Here is a 23,094-nt window from a genome sequence, read left to right as displayed (position 1 = left end):
ACTTATTTTCGGTCTCAAGTGTAGACTGTTGTTGCGAAACATTTCAAAATGACTTTCGGAGTGCCGAGCATTGAAGTTCGCCATTTTATTGTTATTTGCTTGTATATTTGCTCAAACACACTCAAACTTATTGGTTGCATTTGTTGTTGCAGTGGAAAATTTGCAGTTTCACAATACAAGTGCCGAAGCAGTAGCATTTATCTGAGCCAACTATAAGTTTGGCGTTGCCACTTGAGAAATTCAATACGGGCGCATGGAGTTGCATAAGTGTGCGTACGTACGTGTAAATGGCGCCGTTAGAGCGCAGTCTGCACACACACGCAAAACTGTTTACACACACACATATATAAAGTATAAGCGACCAATTTATTCAATATGTACGCGTGCGAAAAGTGAAAGAAAATTGTTTGAGTTGAAATTGGAGTTTATATTGGTTTTCGCCTCTATCTCTCCGCTTCCATTGCGCTCTGCTTTTTATCGCCTCTTTGTTATTTCAGACGGTTATTTTCGTTATTTTTGCCGTTCTCCTATCATTCGCACAGATATTTTTACAATTTCGCATTTACTTCTGCGAATTTCTTTTTTCTGATTTTCTGTGTGTGTGTGAGTGCATTACTGGCATACCGTTATCGGCTGCGCACGTTCAGTTGTGTGCCGAAATCTTTGCGGAATTTTTTTAAGTTTTCAATTAGTTTTAATTGCACTTGTCGAAAAATATTTAAGTGTCATTGTCAAACGTGCTGCGTACCCTTGCGCAAGTTTTCCCGCATTTCTTCCGTTGTCCTTGAAGGAGGGTGGCCGAAAATGAAACTTGAAAGACAAAATTTTTCGAATCGAAAACTTAATTAATTTGTGCTTTTGTTTCAAGTTTTTTTGGTTTTTTTTTTTTTAATTTGTGAGTACTCGGTTGAAAATAAATGGGCTAAGAAAGCACAAGGCTTAAGCTCTTTTTGCAAGGTTTTTTTTTTTTTTACTTTAAACAACAAATATTTAGTTGAAGGATATGGTGCTTGGAACAGGCAAGTGTAGAAGAGATGGCAAGAGAGCTCGACATACCATATCTGGTAAGTCCGTTCGAATGATTTTGATGGATATATTGGGTATGAAATGCGTTCTTGCTCGACTCGTTCCGATAAAGCTGAAGAGCACCGTAAAACGGTCTCTTTGGGCATGCTTGATCGTGCGCACTCCGATCTCTCGAGAGCATTATAACTGCCGATGAGACAAGATTTTTTGAGTTTGACATGCAAACAAGTCAACGGTCATCGTATTGTAATCCGGTTTTAGTCGATCGAAGACGTAAAAAAAGTTCGCTGAAAGCCATTCCAAAAAGCACGAAAGTTCATGAGTAATTTTTTAAGATTTTTGAAGCTGAAACTATACAAGGACTGCAGAAGTAATTGCCTTCAAAGCACGAAAATTTTTTTAAAAGCATACAGGTGAATAATGGAAGGAACGTATGCCATCACTACTAGGATTTTTATAGAGATGTTGGGTATGTGTCTTTGCTAAATCAAAACTTATACAAGACAACATGTATCTAATAAAATTTCGTTGTGAATTAATCATAGTAAATATAGCTTTATCAAGGATAAACATTTACGTCACAGTCTCCAAGATTATAAGACCACAAGTAGTACCATGATGGAATACTAAATTAGTTTTTCAACCAATGTAGGGTACTTGTCTTTGCTAAAGTGAGCCTAGATGTAGGCAACATTTACTTAATGAGATTTGTCACAGTTTATAGTAAAGTAAATGCTTTCTTTATTTATTTATCCCATTAAATACATAATTTGGGGAAAACACATCAAATTTGGAGCAAGCAACTACTCACAAGAAACCATTTGAACCATTTAGCGAAGAGTATACACTGATTAATAGTCTGTAAAGTCCTAGCTATATACTTGAAATATATGGTATCAAATAAATCTCCATCTTAGTTATTATAATTAAGTACAAATTAAGTATGATTAATCATCAATATAATTAATCACTCATCCTGGAAATACATGTATCTACTTGCTTCAAGATTTTAACTTCTATTGGTACCTATACTCTATAGAAGTTCACTGCTCATTTTCGATATCATGTTTTAACTGCGTTCAAAGTGGCATTGATTTTCTATATTAATGCCGTTGCTCACTGACATCTCAATCAGTGAAAATTTATTACATGAATCGCTGGCATTCAAAGCACAGTCGCTCACGAAATACTCAAATGAGGTCTCACCTCTCATTAACCCACATAATTAGCTTAATTTAAAAGCAAAATGGCAAAACAAAAACTAAAAAAAAATCAAAATTCAATTTCCCCACTTGCTGGTTAATCAACTGCCATGGCATTTCAAGTGCTATCTATTTGGGGCAGTGCAAAAGCAGTTCGTCGATGCTCGTTGAACAAACGTGCCCCAATTAGCGCAACATCGCTCCGCCACCTGAGCAACACTGCGTGTGTACCAAGCATAAATATAAGAAAATTGAACATTATGCTCGAACCTGCCAACAGGCCACACCCGCTACGCACACACACACGCACACATACACGTTTAAGTACCTGACACACGCGTCTCTAAATTAATTCTTTGTGCTGATAAACAAAAAGACCAACCTGGGTGGGTAAATTAGCGAACGCGTACTTGTTGTGTGGCATGCAACATGGTGCTAATGTACTAGCGTAGACACAAATGTGCCACAATAAAAAATGCGAAAAGCTATGCAAGCACTCGTTGAGACAGCAGCAGCAGCGGCAGTGAAGAGCACAATAGCTTTGGCGATGTGATAGTCAGCTAGCTGCCTAGCTGTGAGCGTTTAGAAAATATATGGCGAAATTATACAATTATGTGGCGTAGACGGTGCACGCCCTCAGCGCGCATAGCTGGCAGCTAACATTCGCGCAGCTGGAAAGTATGCTACATTTATTTAAGCGCAAATTTCCACTTACACACCTTAGTATCAACATGTTTACAAGCACACGCATACACACACGAGTGATGAGTGCTTTTGTAAATTATGGCACTACTTCAACGCCACGCCTAGTCTTCTACGGTGTGGCATGTGGCAACTGCCAGCGCCGCTGAACACGGTCATTAGTCAAATTAATATGCAGAAAATGAGCGCAAGCTGCTGGCAAAAAGGGAGAGTGCGCAAAATAGCAAGTGCGCCTGTGTACGTGTGTTTCTATCTATGTTGGAAAAAATTAACGCGCATTTTTCTTTCAAATCATTTTTGTTGTAAATTATATAATTTAACGCGAAATACTCGTTGCAGCAACAGTGAAGAGCGGCGCCACCAATGGCGCGCCACAGCCAACAATAAAACCGTTACAATGGGCGCTGTGAACAGCGTGTAAAATAACAATGTTAACAAAAGCTGAAAGAACAATGCGTGTAAATTTGCATGTATGTGTGTTCAGTGTGGCTGACGGCCATCAGGAGTCGGTAATTTTTGGCGCACTAACAGCATGTTAGTTAATACATGTGTGTGAGGCATTACACTTGTATGGTATAGGTATATAGTATGTATGCGTAAAATGGTGCTGATATGCATCTGTGAGGGATTTAAAAATATTTTTCATAATTACTCGCCGATATATGTACATATATGTGAGTGTTACTGACTTTTGACTACACAAATCAAAGTTGAAGTTTGATTCTAACCATACGAGTAAATAAAGGGTGATAGGCATATTCATATATCTGTATTGAACATTTGGTAGAAATATTATTTAAGAGTACGCGCGATGCTTTCGTTTTGTTGCAAACTCATGCTTAGTCGAGTTTATTAGCGAAATAAATTTTCTTGACTTAATGAGCCGCAACTAATTATTGGAGAGCCACTGCTTCATCAGATGGAGAAGATTTTGTGCAGATTGCGCTGCGGTATCCCCTCTTATATAATTGTTTTTTCTGCAAAAAGGTAATCGAAACGGAAGTTTGGTACAGTTTGGTGCAATAGAGGTGTTATAAATAATTCCTCTTAAATGAAATTTTGTTTTAACAGAGCGGCGGACAAATCCACATTACTTGACCATAAATTAACTCTTTATTTGAATTTATCACATCTTCTTTGCAATATTACTTACTTATACTAACAAATATTGTTGCTGGGTTAAAATGATTGGTATGATTCAGAATCTTTACTTAAACAAGTTATTTTTTTTTGGTTTTTGGTAAAATATCGCTGTGGCTTAATATTTACTTGGGCTTGAGTTTGGTTTCGATTCTATGTTAATATCATCAGAAACCTTTTTTACCAATACGGACCTCTTTTTTTTATCAAATTAAAACAGTTTCTTGAACTTTGAAAATCTGTTAATTACCCATCAGATGCTTGGGAACATCTTGAAACATGTAGTTGCCTCAATTTGGCAAGCGAGGCGTGCATAAATGAAAGTAGCTTTTGTAGCACGATAAAATTATTTACTATGTCTGGATCGTGACTCGTAAATTATAAATAAAAAGCAAAATATCTAATTATTCATAAATATTTATGTCGCCTTCAAAGTAATCCCCATCAGTTGTAAATCACTTATGTCAACGATTTTTCCAGTCCTCGAAACACTTTTCATACGCACTCTTTGGAATGTCCTTGAGCTCTTTCAGCAAATTTTGTTTTATCTCTTCGATCGACTGAAAACGGCCCCACGAAGCGGCAACTTCAGTTTGGGAAACAAAAAAAATCACACGAAGCCAAATCTGGTGAATACCGTGATTGATCGATAGTACTAAGTGCATTTTTGGCTCTAACTTTGGCCACAATCGTGCAAAAAAATCGCCTTTATCGAGACGAGTCGAGCAAGAATACGTTGATATCCAAAATAATATCAATCCAAATCATTCAAACGGACTCACAAGAGATGTCGAGCTCAGTTGCTTGACGATTTTCAAGCGCTATATCTTTCTCTTTTTTAATATTTTCGTCAGTTGACGAGGTCGAAGATCGTCCAGAACGAGCCATGTGTTCAACGATCTCTTGACTGTCTTTGGTGGCTTTGTACCTCTCATAGGCTTGTGTTTTTGATTCTGGCTGAACTGAATCATCGAGTTCCAATATTCGCAACGATTCCGCACACGAAATTTGGTTTAAGACACATTTTTTGTTCGCTATTTTTATCCATTGTAAAAAACGGAACGCATTACTGAGGTGTATCGACTAAAGTAGCTGCTACAAACAAACTGGTTGACAGATCGCGCTCGTATGTGGCATAATAATTAAGGGCGATCCATTATGTATATTTAATTGAATTACCATTTACCCGTGGAATAAAATTATAATTTCCGGGAGCTTTTTTTTAAAGAAAGTATCATTTATATTTATTGGGTTAATATTTTTGAATAATATGTGCCTCATTTTAAGGTTTTCCAACAGTTTTCCGCGATATATTTAATCGATATTCTTCACTGATTTCTTGCATTAATATAAATATGAAAATTTTGAATCACATGCTTTGTGCTATTTACGTCACCATGGCTGTATATATTCATATGCTACAGATTCTGCCAACGACTCCCTCTAAAATGAAAAAAAAAATTTAATTTCGAGTCGATATTCTCTTTAAAGTGCGAGATATTACATGAACAGTTTAATAAGGGACGGAAAATAATAAATTCTTAAGTAAAAATTACACAGGATAATCTTCCATCTGTCACTATTCTGGAAAGAATATTAAACGTACAGCTTTTACCTAATATGGACCAATGAAAAGATAATAAGAGGGATCGGACCGATTGTTTTATTTACATATGAGAATGCCGTAGCCATGTATATACAAATAATAAACTTTAATTTTACATAATAAATTCCCTTACTGCAAATTTTAAATCAATTTTGTGTGAAAGGTTCAAAGCTCTCGTGTCGAAAAGTACCAAAATCTCCCCAATCGCTGTTAGATGCCTAAATGAGTCTCTATGTATGTAAATTTATTTAACCTTTGTATTTCACGCGATGTAAATATGTACATATGTATAAAGGTCTCTATGTGCGAGTTTTTCCCACAAGACTAGATGGCCGTCCTACGTTGGCCCACAGCACTCGTGAATTAGTACACCGTTACGCAGAAAAAGTGCGTTGTCGGGCGAAATCAACGGAAGCGACCGTAAATAAATAAATGTCTATACACACACACACAAACACACAATAACAGCAACAAGGAGTGCAGCGAAGACAAGTAAAGCATAATATATGTAATGTAAAAAGTATGTGCAGGTGTGTGTGTGTGTGGCGAAAAACAATTTAATTTTATTTGCCTCATGAGATTGCGGATGAAAAATTCAAGATGCTACAGGTTTACAAGCAAACAAAGCGGGTTGTCTTCTCTGACCCGCCAGTGTCGCGCCCGCTTACTTATTACAGACGTATTACACACACACATACATATGTGCTTGCATACATTTAGTAGCGAAATTCATTGCTTTATGCGCCTATTTTGGTTAAATGTATTTCCCGGGTTGGTTATTCCTTATGAGCGTGTCTTCCTCCACCTTTTACTTTTCCTTCGTTGTTCGCTTTGTTTGCCCTCAGTATTTTTTCGCATTTTTTGCTGCGTTGAGCTGTCTGTACGGCAGGTCAAAGGCTGCCCATCGTTGTGACTCAAATTAAACGCCATTACTTTTAAGCGTTGCACGTTGTTTGTTGCTGTTCGTACACTCACTACTGGGAATTGCCACAACGCAGCGCTCAAGTAAACAACTGTGTGTGTGCGTGTGTGTGTATGCGTCTAGTGAAGGTAAAAGCGCCAATGATAATAATAAATAAATAAAAAAACAACAACAGCAAACTGCTTTCTGCAAGTGACCGCTATGCAGCACATACACACACATACACACGCGCGCAGCCTCAGTAGCGCCGAAGGTGAAGAAATTGCTGTAGACAGCATATTTTAGCTGCTGATGTGGCTGCTGCGGCTCGGCCCATATTTATTACGGTTATTAGCAGCGGCGATGGGTCGTTGAAAAGAGAATTGCCACATCCTCCTTGCCACTTGGCTTTCGACAAATTCGTGCAACACTGCGTACATTATTATCTCGCCCGCATTTCTGTTTTTTATTATTTACCAGAAGGCGAACGGCGGAGAGCCGGAAATTTGGCTTAAAATGTGGAAATGGATTTTATTCGCGACTAAATAATGTAAAATGTACGAACATTAAATAAATCGTGTTTAAAGTGGTTAAAGCGGCAAATTAATGACAGATTTGTGGAAAATTAAAAACTGCCGCTGCATAATTTTTCCAACGGTTAACGGTCATTTAGGATTAGGTGCAAATGGGAGTTGAAAAATTGTATGGCGGGCTGTTGGTTATTGTCGCCAGCAACTTGTGCGCTGTCAGCAGAAATTCGCTGGAGAGGAGTAAGGATAAGAATAAGTATAAGGATATGGATAAGGTTAAGGTTAAGGATAAGGTTAAGGATAAGGATAAGGATAAGGATAAGGATAAGGATAAGGATAAGGATAAGGATAAGGATAAGGATAAGGATAAGGATAAGGATAAGGATAAGGATAAGGATAAGGATAAGGATAAGGATAAGGATAAGGATAAGGATAAGGATAAGGATAAGGATAAGGATAAGGATAAGGATAAGGATAAGGATAAGGATAAGGATAAGGATAAGGATAAGGATAAGGATAAGGATAAGGATAAGGATAAGGATAAGGATAAGGATAAGGATAAGGATAAGGATAAGGATAAGGATAAGGATAAGGATAAGGATAAGGATAAGGATAAGGATAAGGATAAGGATAAGGATAAGGATAAGGATAAGGATAAGGATAAGGATAAGGATAAGGATAAGGATAAGGATAAGGATAAGGATAAGGATAAGGATACAGTGTTCCACGCGCTAAGCATGTTTTTCTTGGAGAAGATCGTCGACAAACATATCGGCACTCATCACGTTTTTGTCGATTTAAAAGCTGCTTTTCACAATAAAGGCATGAGTTGTCATGTCAAAATCAGCCCTAACCTTTTCGAGCTGATACCAGTTTTTTTAGATAAAGTGATTCCCTCTTTTGTGCTTGGATATCAAGCCGACCCTTGCCAATGGTGTCAAGAAGATCTCCTTTTTGTCGAAGAAAGTTATTATTTATCATCAGGTGCAGAAAAATGGACGGTGTCGCTCTGAGATGAGAAAGCACTTGAAATATGCAACAGAACTATTTTCCGCAATCCGCGATGAGTACCGAACTGTATGAGCTTTATGGAGACATGGATATTCGAACGAATGCGCTGTTTAGGCCCTATCCACTGCATGTATGACTATGCTCCAGTAAAAAGGTTCTTTGATTCGAGGTCTATGGGTAGGCAACGAAAGTAAGGGCGCCGAAGCGTCCAAAGGTAAGATCCAGTTTATAGGAAATGTTTGCACTTGGGATCTGCAAGTAGTGTGGCTTCTTAATGGATAGAGGTAACTGGCGAAGCTTTATGTTCTTGGCATAAATTGACCCGCGATTGAAATAAAAACAGAAAAAGATAAGAAACTATGAGAAAGCAATTCCAAGGACAGACTATGAAATTGCATAAAAAGTTGTAAACAACGATAAATTGTTATAATATGATGTTCTAGAACACACCAATATTATATACCTGTATGTATCACTACATTAGGTAATCTCAAAACTGCTCTTAGCCTGCCCCTTAAAAAACTGTCCACCATTTCATAAAAATGCCTACAACGAAAATCTCACCAAATGCGTTATATTAAATCAAATCCGACGAGCAGCAGCGATATCACAAGGACGTGTAAGCAGCATATGCAATTTTGCTACAGACAAGCAAAAAAATAATACTCCCAGCCAATAATTTATTCGCACAAAATGGCCATTTGCAATGAAATGAGTTTACCAACATATTTCGGTATTTCAACGGTGCCGTTCATGGTCGTTTGGGCGATGAAAGTATTTCGCAAATTACCATAATCTTCAGTCGATAAACACCTGAGCCAGCAAGCATGTACACATATGAACGACATAACGCACACATACACCTACATAACATGCACATACACATATGATTTTATTAAAATATATACCTATATATACTATACATATGTACATATGTATGCCCGCATGGCACACCAGAGAATTTTTCGAAAACAGAAGGTCGGTGAAGAGATATCGAGAAAAAAGGCACGCTAACTGAAATCACCCACTCAATGGCCAAAATTGACGCAGCACAAATTGGTGGCGAGTCGCAGGTGCGGGAAAATATGAAAAAATACAAAAACAAATATTTCTCCTATATAAAATGTATGTACATATATGTATATATATATTTACGCTGTTACAGCACACTTAGACTCGATTTCACTCTTCACAGCGCAGTTGCATTCCAGGCGCGTTACATTACCTGCCGTCGAGGCAGACAGGTGGTCAGGCAGCAATTCAGGTTACTCACGAAAAGTGTTTGCATATGCATAGGCGCATACACGCCGCCATCAGTGTATGTAAGCATGTGCTTGCAGTTAAACGAAATTGCTTTTTGAAATATGCATGCGAAGCACAGGAATTGTTGCTGGGATATGGCATTGCTGCCACTGCCAGGGGACATTTTATGGGCGGAGTAACTATAATCGGAAAAACGAAAGTAAATAATATGAAAGTAAAACAGATGAATGCGAAATATGCGCACACACGCGCGTAATCAGAGAGAAAATAAATAAAAACAAGAAACAAATTTAATAAATAAATAAATGCATGATTTTTGCAATTATATTTTGTTTGTTGTTTTTTCGTTTGTTTTTTTTCAGCAAACGTGCGCCCTTTGAGGCTTTCACCAGCCAAAGCCTGCACAGGTGTCATTGTATGCTGGCAACACTCACTCTGCGCGAACGCAGAGGTCACTAATATTTAAAAAATGAGATTAAAAATATTTGCCAACGCAAATAAGGGCGACGGTGTGTAAGGATATAAGTGGCGTTCATATTTAAGTTTAAATATATGAATATAAAATGGGGAGTGCTTGAAAAAATTCAGCACACAGCAATTGTACCTTTAATGGGTGTGTAAACATGCCCTAAAAACGGCCACAAATATTGTGAGAGCTGGCACTCAGACTCATTTGCATTTTTCTCGACAATTTATGTTATATTAATTTGAATAATTTCCCCATTCGCGCACGGTGCGTGTAAAAACACGGGTTTACCTTACCTATTTCATACTTCCGTGCGCGCAGCTGCTGGCCAAATAGACTCACGCTGTGCCGCCGCCCTTCCGACAACCTGTTAACATTACGGTTCACACACATAGGTACATTAGTAGTTTTTACATATGCTATGCAAAGCGGAGTTTTTGTTTTTGACGCGTGTTTTCATTTGTTGCTCGTGCAATAACAACGGAAATTCATATCATTGTTGCGTATACGCCGTGGCGCTTTTCCCCTGTTTAAAATGGCGTTTTTCAGGCATTACTTTTTTGCTTAAGAGATGTGTATTTAAGCCACACATGTAATTACGCCTGTGCTTTTGGTTTCAGCATATTTTTGGTTCTTTATATTAAAGAAACAATTATTTGCTGAAATTTGTTTTTCTGGGAAGTTAGGTTTTTAATGATGGATAGCTGAATATATTAATTACACTTGTATGGCAAATAGTGATATTTATCTCTACAGCCTGCGGTAGACGCTAAGAGTCATGTTGCTTAATATGATAAAATCAGATCAAATTTAATTAAATTGAATAATAACTGCTCATATCGGTTGTTCCGTTTAAAGAAAAAGACTAAAAGAAAATATTTAATAAGTGGAAAGAAAAAGTTAACGTTTTGTCCTGGGAAGGCACAAAGTTATGCCGTCATCTATTCCAGTCATCTTGCCCTATACTTCTCTTTCTTTTCTACCATTAACTGGTGGCCCATTGAATAGTTGTATAGCTATACATCAAATCGGTTTAATTGATATCTTCTTTCTATATTGATTAAATTGAATTATTATGTGAAATATCGGTAGATTTGTCCGGCGATTTCTACCACGGCAAAAAATAAAAAGCGAGTTTACATGAATTTGTGTACTTCCATTTTGATCGCGGAAATAAGTTTCTTGAAGAGTCGTTTTAGTCACGAACGCAAGAGTTTGAGTGGCAAATAGTATTCAGCGAAGCTCGTGAAGTCCTTGCTTCATGCGCGTTCTCCTACCACCCTTTTAATGATAATAAAAAGTTATAGAATTAGTGCTTGAAAATCGTCGTGCTAATTACAGAGAGATAGCATCTGCTTTGGGTCAACTCAAAAAACTTTGTTTCATGTTTCGGGTATAAAGTGTACCATGATAGACTCGTAACAAAATATCTGAGTTTTTTACGAAACCGATATTGAGTAGATGTAGTGCAAGTGATTCTTGACAATGTAAATACATTATTACTGGAGACGAATTGAAAAAAAACATAAGAATAAGGATAAGGATAAGGATAAGGATAAGGATAAGGATAAGGATAAGGATAAGGATAAGGATAAGGATAAGGATAAGAAAAATAGTCAAATTGTTTCTCACAGTAAAATTTTCTTTAAAAATTACTATTATCACATTACTATATTTTCGTTTTCTTTTATCAAAAATGTTATTTAACGTAGATCCACCTAATTGTCAGGTATATGAGTCATGCTTATAAAGTTTCTTTTGTGTATTATTGCATTTCATTGCACATAACAGAACAATTGAAAAGTTTCCGGCTTACCGTAGAAAGACACATTTTTTTGGTAAAATTTGTTTTTTATTCCCTTCAATTGTGATACACTCATCATAGCGACCCTCCAACATTTCGATATCATTTTGGTGATACGATTTGTCCTTTGTCTCACTTTCGGTGAGCACATTTTCATTCTATGGAAAGTACTTTCTAGTGAGCATTTTTTTGAGAGCAAAAAACATTAAGTATTCACCTTGAGAAAAATCTAAAAAGTACGGTGGTTGCGGAAGCAATTCGAAGCTCCATTCAGAGATTTGTGTCATCGTTTTCATTAACTTGTCTACGTGAAACGGCACTTTTTTCTTCAAGTGACGCTGTTGTGTCGGCGATTTCGTTCTTCAAACGGTCCAATAATTTTATGTAGTGGTCGCTATAGATGGTCCTACTAGTTTTTAAGGCAGTCAATAAGAATTATACCACTCATATCCCAAAATACAGACGCTATAACCTTACCAGTCGACTGTTACGTTTTTCCATGCTTTGGAGAGGGTTCATCGAATGTAGTTCACCCGGGGGACTGTCGATTGGACTACGGAATGATATGATGAAGACATGTTTCTTATGGCTCATCCATTGTTACATATTTAATAATAAGTATAATAATAGCTTTGACCGCAGTGTGCGTATTGGAGAAATAAACACAATAACTTTTCCATTCAAAAAGTTCGGCTCTCTGCTTTTTGGGTTGAATTATTTACATTTTTCCACTTATTTCAGTGCAATTCATTTTATTCTAATGAAACAACCGCAAACAGCTTTCATTATATGAAATAAGAATTTTTAAGAAAATAAACAAATCTCAGGTGTTGCAAAATTATACAAGAATCTACTTAAATAGTGTCAAATATAAAATTTCATCGTTGAAGTAGTTAAATTTCAAACTAAATTTGAAATTCCAAAATCAATTGTAACACGCGCCATTGAGCACACTCCATCTGTGAGCGAAAAAAATATGAAACCTCTCGAAAAGTATGATGAGTGCCACGCTTGTGTAAGCCGATACTTAGCAAGCAAGCGGCTGCTATCAATCAAGCAATTTGAGATAAAATTTCCATGCATGTGATTTAAAAATTGCCAACAACAATTAAGTAAGCGAGCAATTTTTAAGCCACGAAATTTCAAGCCTCATACGGTTTTTCATAATCTAACTTTTTGTGTCACGAAATTACGCAGCTATTACATGACACTTACGCGAATATTTATGCAAAAAAAAATATATATACATAACTCAAGCTTATGCTTTATATATACATAGATATGTATGTAATCGTTTATGTATTCTGCGCGTGCTTGTGTGCCAGCGTTTTGCATTTTCACTTTTGTTTGCGCGTATTTTAGCAAGCACATGGCTTTGTGTTGTAATCGTTGTGCTTATTGTGCACACATACACACACAAATATTGATATTGTATATTTGCATATGTGCATAGAGCTACTACTATTCAACATGCATGTAAGAAAAATATTTGCCCTTTTGTTATTGTTGCTATAGTTGTTATTGCGTAACGAACTGTCAAGCTGCCACACTGCAACTTATACACTTGTAATATCTGCATTTATATTGTGTGCCATAAGCACACATACAAGCATACATTTAGTAAATGCATAGGCGAGTTGCGGGGCTGCCAGGGCGTATGAGCAATGCGAACATCGATGCCAAGTTGAAGCGCTGCAGTGCATCAATGGCATTGTTTGGCTGTCAAAGCGCATTTATATACGGCAAAGTGTATGTGTATGTATGCAAATAGCTGAATATGTGCGTGTCCGTATGTATGTAAGTATATATGGGTATATTTATGCTATTGTGCTCTGCTTTCGTTTGCTGCATTCATTCAGCAGTTGCATTTTTGCATTTGCAAGCACGCATACAAGCATATCTTACAAATGCTGCTGCTGCCCTGCTCACTTTTGTGTGTAACTCAGTGCTGATGTGTATGTGTTTGTGCTTGTGTTTGAAATTTTCGAATTCGCGTACTCACATGCAAATCAGTTACTGACATTTATATGCTTAATGCGCTCAATCCGACCGCTGCACAGCTGCCGCACATCTCCATCCATCCATCCATCCAGCAATGCTTTCAGTCAGCCGTCGTGCCAAGCCTTGGCCTCTGCTGCCTTTGAGATTCAAATCCCGAAACGTTTCGAGTTGCAGCCTTGCTCACACAATATAATCATGCACTTGAGTTATTTGAGCATAAATAGATATGCATACCTACACACACATACACACGCAGCTGCAATGTGCATGCTGATGCCCGCTTTGTCGTCAGCTACATATCTGCTCTAACATTTTGCATTTGTGTGCTTCATTCATTTTATTGCCAACATTTGGTTTTGGTCTTTTGCAGCGCGTGTATTTGCTTTGTTGCTGCCAAAGCGCTTTTCATTTTCATTCGTTTAAGAATAGCGGCAGCATGCTTTGCATTGTTGGGCCGCATTATAAAGGCATACATACACACATGCTTACTTATGTGCATATAAATGTTATTTTACTCCCTCGAGTGCGGCTGTTTACGAGCCTTTTGCCAATGGCCATGACATTTCTGCGTATTTGCTCGTTTGCTCAGCGTCTGGCACAAATTCTTTGCCAGTAATTGAATTTTAATTTTTATTCTTTGGGAATATGCTCACTGAACACTGTGCCGTTTAATCTGCAGCAGCTCAAGAAGTTTAACATGTATAAACGATTTTCCATGAATAAGATAAATAAATGTTTGAAATTTCAATGGATTTTTGCAATTTCTTCCACTTAAAGAATTCTTCCGCTGTTGTTTGGGGCTTTTCTTTTGTTTTCCATATAAATTTGTTATTAGTAATTGCTTTGTTATTATGTAGAAAATATTAAAAAAAATGTTTTAGATGCACTCAAAATTAAAAAGGTATGTCATTTGCATATTTTGCACTTCAATTGCTGCAAATCTTTAACCAGATATTTCCTTAAAAATATGGAAAAGTAGTGAATAGGCTGACTAAGCCTCAAAAAAGCTAGTAAAAATAAATTTTTTGATATTAAATGCGTTGTCTATTAATCCCAAAAATATCTTAACCAAGGTTGCCACCTTCCGAAAAAAATTATTAACTGTTAGTCTAAGTACAAAGCTGATTTTCGTAAATATTTAGTTTTTAAAATGGTTTTTTAAGTCTCTCACAATAATCTGCTAGCACACCTGGCTCTATTTCTCTTGGTACGTCGGTTGATTTTTATATTTCGGGATTACTGAACAAACAAAAAATTAATGGCCGAAAATTGCTTTATTGTTTTTCAAAATATTTTTTATTAGGAGCTATTTGCTTTTTCATGGGCATTAGCCATTTTTAAAGCATCTTTGACATTATATTTATTCATTTATCGTAACCCGTTAGTTTAACTATTAGAATTTCGGTAAATTTCTTGATTTCTTGAAACACAACAGGCAAACAATTGGTTGTGTATTACTCAGAGTTTATGTTCTGCGCTATTCTAGTGGTATGGTTGCGATATATACAGTTGTTCCGAAAAATCGGGAAATAATTTGTTTGTAAGTGATTGGCTCGAACAATTTTTGTTGGATTCAGCTCATCTTGATACTCATGCAGTCGACTGATCTTTACTTTCGGGTACATCTCTCCAGATTTCACAGACGTATTTCGAAGCGCAGCTGTCGTATTTTTCAACATTGCAGAAATTTTTGATTGACAAATGTCCATGTTATATTGTATGCATGCTAATCCCACTATAATCGGCTATAACAGCGTAAGCGGTGTCTACGCTAGTAAAGAAGTCGAAGAAGAAGCTAATGCCACTAATGTCTATGGTTTCCTCTACCTCATGGTAGGCCCCATGAAAATGTGGATATGTAAGTTTGTGCCCAGCATCAGTAGTTTCTCGAACAAGAACTAATTTTGGGCGACCTTCACGAAATTTGTCGTGGATCTCCGACCCAAATACGTATACCCCCATACGTCTCAAATTACTGGCCGTTGATTTCATCAATTTCTAGGGTCGAAATTTGGAATAAATGTTTTTCAGTCACGGATCACTACCATGACTGTTGAACTAAGTTCTGCACTGGTTTAACATTAATTTCATTTTAAAAAAACTATAAGCATTAAATTATATATACAATAAAAGTTCCGTAAAAATAGTTTGAATACTTCTGTATTCTATTGATTGACTAATACTATAAGAATGTTCATAAACCTGCCGATAGTCCATGATACAAAAATATGATACTAGCTTCAATTTAAGGTCATAATTAGAATACTACATACATATTATCTTCAAATATTTTTAAAAGCATTCTCTTTAACTTTTTTAATACTTCCGATTTATTGATTTTTTTTTACAACAAGACATTTACTACGCTATTTTATGTTTATGTATATTTATATCTTATCGAGAGGTAAATGAGTTGTAAACTTATTATGTCTTTTCTACACAAAAGCTGCATAATCTAATGAATTTTAGAGAATTGTAGCCTACATTTATGCGCGAAGTGAAAAGATAGTGTTAATTAAAATCGCTAAATTTTAATATGTCATTTATGTATGTAATAATATTAACCATACATATGTAGATATACATATGTGGAAATGCACACAAAATAAAAATAAAAGGAGTTTTAATATATGATTAAAAAACTTTAACAGCTTTGAAGCCTACATAATTTGTGCATGTCGCACTTTTTTCCTCATAGAAAAATACCAAAAAAAAAAACGGAATTTAACGCATTAAATCAACTTGTAAAGACTGACAGATTTTTATTACAAACAGTGAAGAGTTTTCCAAATCAATGAGCAGCACTACAACATATTCGACATGTTCATTGCCAGTGCTTAATCCTTTGACAAATTTAATGCCTGTCAGCATATTGAACGAAAAGCACAATAAAATTGTGTAAATTAAAAAAAAAAAAATGTTAAATAAATATGTTTGTTATTTGATTTTTAATCACTCACAAACCTAAATCACGTGTCGCTTTACAGGCGATGAAAGAAATGAGAATTACACATATGTGACAGCGAACGAAATTTTTTTTAATGGTAAAAAGTGACAAAATTTGATTTTAAAAGTTTGAAATAAAATGCTATAAAAGCTATATTTATATACACAAAAAGTGTTTACAAAAAATCATAGCTTTAGCGCCATGAAAGCCTTTTTCTTTATTACTTAGCATGTGTATATACAAATTTATTAAATATTATTTAATAGTGAAACTCACTGCAAAAACTTGCATGACTCTCCTTTCCATTGAATTTTTAAATTTTCCCTGAATGAATTTTTTCCACTTTCATGCAGCTATTAATCTTCATTTTCCACTTTTGCTTGTCTCTTTCTCGGTATTAACTACAATGAAAAAAATTCCTGAAAAAACGCATAAAATTTCCACAATGCAAACAACAATGACAACAACAACAACAAACACCAGCCATCGTTGAGGGCGCACTGCGAAATGTCAATTTAATCATCGAACCACCGGCGGTGCGGCGCGGCCAGCATGCCATCGTGCGCTGTCTCTACGATTTGGAAGGGACGCCACTCTATTCGGCCAAATTTTATCGCGGTCAATTGGAGTTCTATCGCTACACACCTGGTGAATTTCCGAATACGAAAGTTTTTCCATTTCCCGGCATACACGTCGATGTGAGTATATACAAATTTATGTCAGAACCAACACATAAACATATAAACATATGTATTATATGCAAGGTATGTTTCTTGTGTGTGGGAGTGTGTGTAGATCTGAGTGAAATATCAATGAACTTATCTGCTTTTGATACTCGTGGAACGTGGAAAAATACTGGCCTGCCTATATAGCTACCAGTATCTAAGTAGATATACATACATACGAGTATACATATGGAGATAGAGGTGTGGGTATCGCTGAATGTGTGTTGTATACTTTCTCAGTTGTTATTTCAGCCCAGTGATATGCATGTGTGTGTGGGTAGCAATTTTTTATAAGCCATTTAATCTTTTTGCGATATGTTTTCCTTCGATTGCTATTTTTTTTGTGGTATTTTCATTTGGCATTGCAAATAAATTAAATTGGAGGACGGAAAAAAATGAGTTTAATTCGCATAAAAACAAAAAAAAAATGGTTTTACGGCTATTTCATATGGGTGGTGTGATTAAGATTGGTTACTGAGTTATTGGAATTTATGGAACTTGAATTTGTTTAAAGGTCTCATATTCGCATGTAATCAACTCTGGTATAGAAACTGAATTGCAAAATTGGTGTATAATCCACATTATGCTTCACCACTTCACCCTTTTCGTTCCTCGATTAATTCCTAGTAAGAATTTCATCCTTCCTTTCTTGCTTGACATAATAAATGTTAAGTTTTAGTCTTCTCATAATTTGGTAAAACTGTTTCCATATCCTGCATTTGGTCATAGATTTTCCTTTTTTCTGCGCTATTTGCTAAAATTGCGTATTGCGCTATACCCTCTGGCGCACGCGGTATTGTCTCTGACTTGGATTCTTCCACAAAAGTTCTGCCTTAGTTAACTCGTTTGTTCTTTTGTTGTCGAAAATGTTCCTGTGATCAAGAATCCAATTTATGGTCAAGTCGGCTTGACTTCCGAGTGATCTTTACGCAATCCTTTATTTACTACAGTGGAGTTGATCTTTGACGATAACAAGTATAGCCGCACCGCCTGGCTACCTGTGTAAATGGCCGCTGTCTGTATCCTCCAGTAGTTGTTCAGTAGGACTTCACAAGACTTCTCTATGCCTAGTACTTCCGCTTGGAAGACGAAAGCTGAGTTTGGTAGACGGAAATATAAAAAGATATAAAGATCATCAGAGTAAACACTTGCCCCTACACTGCAGTCCATTTTGAATCATTCGGTATAGTGATATTTCTATCTGACTATTTGATACTCTAGAGTGATTACTGTAATTCGGTTATAAACCAAACCTTAAAATCTATAACTTGAAAGAAGTGTGTTTCTGTAAGTGCAATGTAATCTCTATTTTCATAAAACTTTAGAGGAAATGCAAATATTAGCTGTGTTATAGTCAACGCCTTGCAATATAATCACTACATTGCTGGTATATTTTGAGAAGCAAAGCAAACATTAGAGAAATAGTTCAGACTGCGGAAAAACTACTGAGAATTAGTAGAATAATCAGCAGAAAAATATACGAAAATAAAGTCTGTTAATCACAAAATCTCATCCTATCTGTCCCTCCTCTAAGTAAGTGAATAAACTACAATCATTATAATCAAAGTCAATCCATTTAAATCTATCTTAATAGTGAAATGCGTGTTGAAAATTAAGCTTATTATTAGATTTATTTTTTGGGTTCTGTTGGGTACTAAGTACAGATTTTATTTTCTACGAAAATTAGAGTTATGTTACAGAAAACTTTCGGTTTTTTTTTGGTCTGGAGCAATGCTCACTCACAAGATGCCACATGGCGTATGAGTAACATTTTGAATTGGCATATATTCTTATATACGGCAGTAAATGAAATCATGAAGACTTAAATTTGGTGAGATGTGTAGTACATATGGCGCTAAATAAAAAACACACAGAGAAGACTTGCATATACATATAGGTACATATGGAAATGCCGTCAAACGATCAGTTATGCAAAAAGTAAATTGGCAAAGGGGGTTACAAAGTTAATACAAATGCCTGAAACCAAATTCGTTTGAATGCAATATTTGTGCGAATTTCGCAGCAATATATGCAACTCACATGCGTGCCGCTGCACCTACCAACATTCAAGGCTTCTGCAAAATTTTCCACAGTTTGCAATGCCTCTGCTTTGGCGACCATAAACCATGGCACGCCAGAATGGCTGACGCGCCGAAAGTGACCTAGCATTTTAACTTGACTTTATTAGCAGGTGTGCAATTTGTTGCATACGTATAACACCCAGAGCTGAAGCTGTTCGTGCGCGTCGTATTGAAATTCCGCCATAGCGGCACATTCGCCGTTGACTCGTGCAGCACTCGTGGCTTTTTCGTCGCGCAAGAGCCGAATTAAGCACATAGACTTACATCCATATGAAAGAGCTGTTGCGAGGCACGAGCAAAATATGTATAATTCCAGCTTTTTGTTATGCAAACTTTTCGCTTAAATTTAGCAGCATGCGGCAGCGTCTCCCAACCAAAGTTTGCAATGCCTGCGCGCTGTGGCAGCCGGTATTACCTGTATAAAGTGTATATTTTTCGGTTCATCGTTCAACTGTGTGCGGAAAGCGAATGCCATCAATATGGCACCGCAGCCGTGGCGAAGCAACCCGCAATGACCAAACGTGGGGGGTAATGAGGACGGCGCGCGGTTTGTATGCCACCGCTGCTTTGGCGCAAACTTTGCGCAGGTAGATTATTGAAAAAGTTTGTTCATTCCACTGCCTAGTTGGTTAAGCCTTTAGCATAACCCTCCTCATTGCGCATTCCCTCTGTCAGTGGTCCACCTGTGAATTACCAAGCGCAAAATGCAAAATGCGTCTATCGAAAAATATGGCAACACCGCTACGGTGCTGAGGTGCGCCAAAGCGCGGGTGTCACTGGCAACGGCATTTGCATCTGTCTACCATGATATCGTTGTTTGTTGATTTGTACCCTTCTTTTGGGCTTTGGCTCAAGTTATGCGCTTCACTTTTGCCACCCTGAGCCCACAAAAAACGAAGGTTGGCTCACCATTGCCTGCCAACAAGTTAGTTGGCTGTGTTTTTTTTTAGTTTTTTATTAGGTGTGCAACTTTAGATGAACAACTTGGCAGCGGTAATTTTTCTGCTTTGCTAGACTGATATACTCTTATAATATGTATTCATATACATGTAGGAAAGACAGGAGGTAGACAAACAACGCGAAGTGGACAATTAGACTAACTACCCTAAAATGCAACCTGCAACCCTTCAAACTTGACGAAACTAGGACTCGGCCGAAGACAAATGGCCGGGTACTCTTTTCCATGTCAAAAAAAAAAAAAATACTAAGATAAGTGAGTACTTATTAATTAAATATCCGGTGATTTAATTCTAATAAAACACACATATATATACAGTGTGGAAAAAAGTACCCGGATATTGTAAATTAAACGCCAAATTTTTATCTGTTTATCAATATTTAATTTGTTCAAAGTAACCTCCAGCAGATGACCTTTAGCTCCTTCAGCGTATTTTGCCGCATCCTTTAACGGCCTCCATTCCGAATGTTGTTGACTTATTTGCATGTCAAACTCATAAAGCCATGTCTCATCGGCAGTTATGAAGCATGTCCAAAGTGATCTGCTTACGGTACTCTTTCGAAAAAAATTCTATAAATAAAAATTTTTCATAACCAAAATATCCAACAAAATCATTCGAACACACTCGCAATAGATGTCGAGCTCTCTTGCCATCTCTTCAACACTTGCCTGATGATTTTCAAGCACCTATCCTTCACTTTTTTTAAATTTATAGCATAATAATGACAGGTTCAACTTTGAGACGATTTGCGTGTCTTCATTTTTAAGACGATCGATCTTTGTATGAGCGCAAACCTCACTGAATTTGACTTTGAATCGACCAGTTTAAGTTACTGACGTCGAAAATTGTGGCAGGTAAAATTGAGCGTGCACTCACCTAATCGTAGTTACAATTATTTTGGTTAATGTTTGGATAATGAAGTGAATTGACAAATATCAGTTGGAATTGATATCATACAACTAGAGTTTGGCCATTTCCAATGCTTATCACTTCTTTAGAGAATAACTTTGCGGTGCTATCCTGTTGAAAGAACACTCATTCAATTCAGGAAAGAAATAACAGGAAGTGTTTGTCGAAAATCGTCTGTTAGCAGCATAATTGCGCCATCAAAGTAACGATTATTATTTCGAAAATCTTTCATTGCTTTGTCAAGTGCTTCTAGAGATCGCTTGTGAGCCAATGCATGTCAGTTTGAGATCTTGTTTTTGCCAAATCAATAATCTCAGGAACGCTTTTCAAATTCTGCTTTCGAGCACTTGGCAATAGCAGACTTGATTCACAGTTTTTCCCGGTGGAACGAATTCTTTGTGGACGATTCCACGGCTGTCAAAAAAGGCAATAATCATTTGTTTCACCTTCGACTTGCTCATGAGAGCTTTTTTCGGAGCACTATCACCATACACTCTTACAATTTTAGCGTACGTTTCCGAAGCTGTTTCGCCCAATCTGGCGCAAAATTTTATAGCCGCGCGTTGCTCTTGATTTCGTTTTTCCATTTTCTTGACGAGCACTACAAACACACGACTACTCAACTTGACGCAGCAGGCGAACTAAACAAGTTAGAGCGATGGTACATATGTCAATGGAGAGGGGAGGATGCCGGAAAAAGGTAAAGTGAATTTCAAGGTCACAGATTTACCACAAGCGCGGCGATAAAATCAGTCTCATTACTTAATTGTCAAACCTCGTATATAGTGTGTTGATTCCGAGTAATAACTGAAACAAATTTGAAGTTAAAAAAGAAAAGTGTTAAAGCTGATTGAAACAAACGGTTTTATCTTAAAAGGGTGTACCTGAAAAACATGTTGAAACTTTCGTTTGAAATTTCAGTATGTCTTTTTTAAAAGAAAAGTCTAAAGAAATATGAAAAAACTCGGTTTTGTGAAAAAGTCCGTTATCGAATCGAGCTTACACATTTAGAAAAATTATAGAAGCAGACATTGTAAGCAAATAATCTCTATATTATGTATTTTATGTAAAAATTATTCTATACATTTTGCTCCACAGTATTGAAGAGAAAATAAATATGTTGTTTTACTCGTATGCCATTGATGCCGACAGAATGGTTTAATATAAATAAAATTTAGTGTAAAATCCAATAAAGAGCCAAAACTTAATATTAAACTTTCCACTTTTGTATAAAATGTCCCCAAACAATAAGCCTCATGCTAACCTCCACCGTTATTAACTACAGTTACCCTGCACCACAATAACAGTAACCGCACACAGACACCCTACGCAAACAGAGCGCTAAAATAAACCGCACAATGGCGGCGAAAAACAGTTAGAAGTGCCCAACTATAGCAAACTGTGCGAACTTTTTCGCTCTTTCCTTGGCATTGCGGTTTAGATGATTTAATAAACTTAAGTGCTTTTTGTGCATAATGCAGGTGAAATTGTGGCGCGCTGTAATTTACAGTTGCCACAAATAACGCTCGTCCCCTTCTCTTCCCTAGCTGCTCTCCGTTTTTAGCTTAAACTTTCGCACAAACGATTTCTCTCGCATGCGAATTTGATTTGTAATTAGTCGGCAGCATTTCATTACATTGAAATGCTTTGGCTGCGCTCCCGCGTTGAAATTGGTAGCTGTTGTTGTTGGCTTTTACTATTTGGCTCCGCAGACGGAAAGTTTATTTGGCAAAAATTTGAATTTCAGTTTTTGCTGCGCAGCGCCAGCGTCCTTCAAATAACTATTTTAATATACCGTTAGTTCAGCTGGGGCGAGTGAAT

The 23,094-nt window shown here is 36.8% G+C and overlaps 1 protein-coding gene across 2 annotated transcripts in view; it reads left to right on the top strand.

The window, feature by feature from the left end:
* The window catches only part of LOC105227564 (uncharacterized), a 217,092-nt gene that overhangs the window by 134,457 nt on the left and 59,541 nt on the right, over positions 1 to 23,094 (top strand). For both annotated transcript variants that reach the window (XM_049450567.1, XM_049450568.1), the window contains exon 3: positions 17,083 to 17,297. In XM_049450567.1, coding sequence (XP_049306524.1) covers positions 17,083 to 17,297 — 215 coding nt within the window. The remainder of the gene's footprint in view (positions 1 to 17,082; positions 17,298 to 23,094) is intronic.

This window comes from Bactrocera dorsalis, chromosome 2 (assembly GCF_023373825.1).
Source record: "Bactrocera dorsalis isolate Fly_Bdor chromosome 2, ASM2337382v1, whole genome shotgun sequence".
Lineage (NCBI taxonomy): Eukaryota > Metazoa > Arthropoda > Insecta > Diptera > Tephritidae > Bactrocera > Bactrocera dorsalis.
This window is presented reverse-complemented; position numbering and strand designations above follow the sequence as displayed.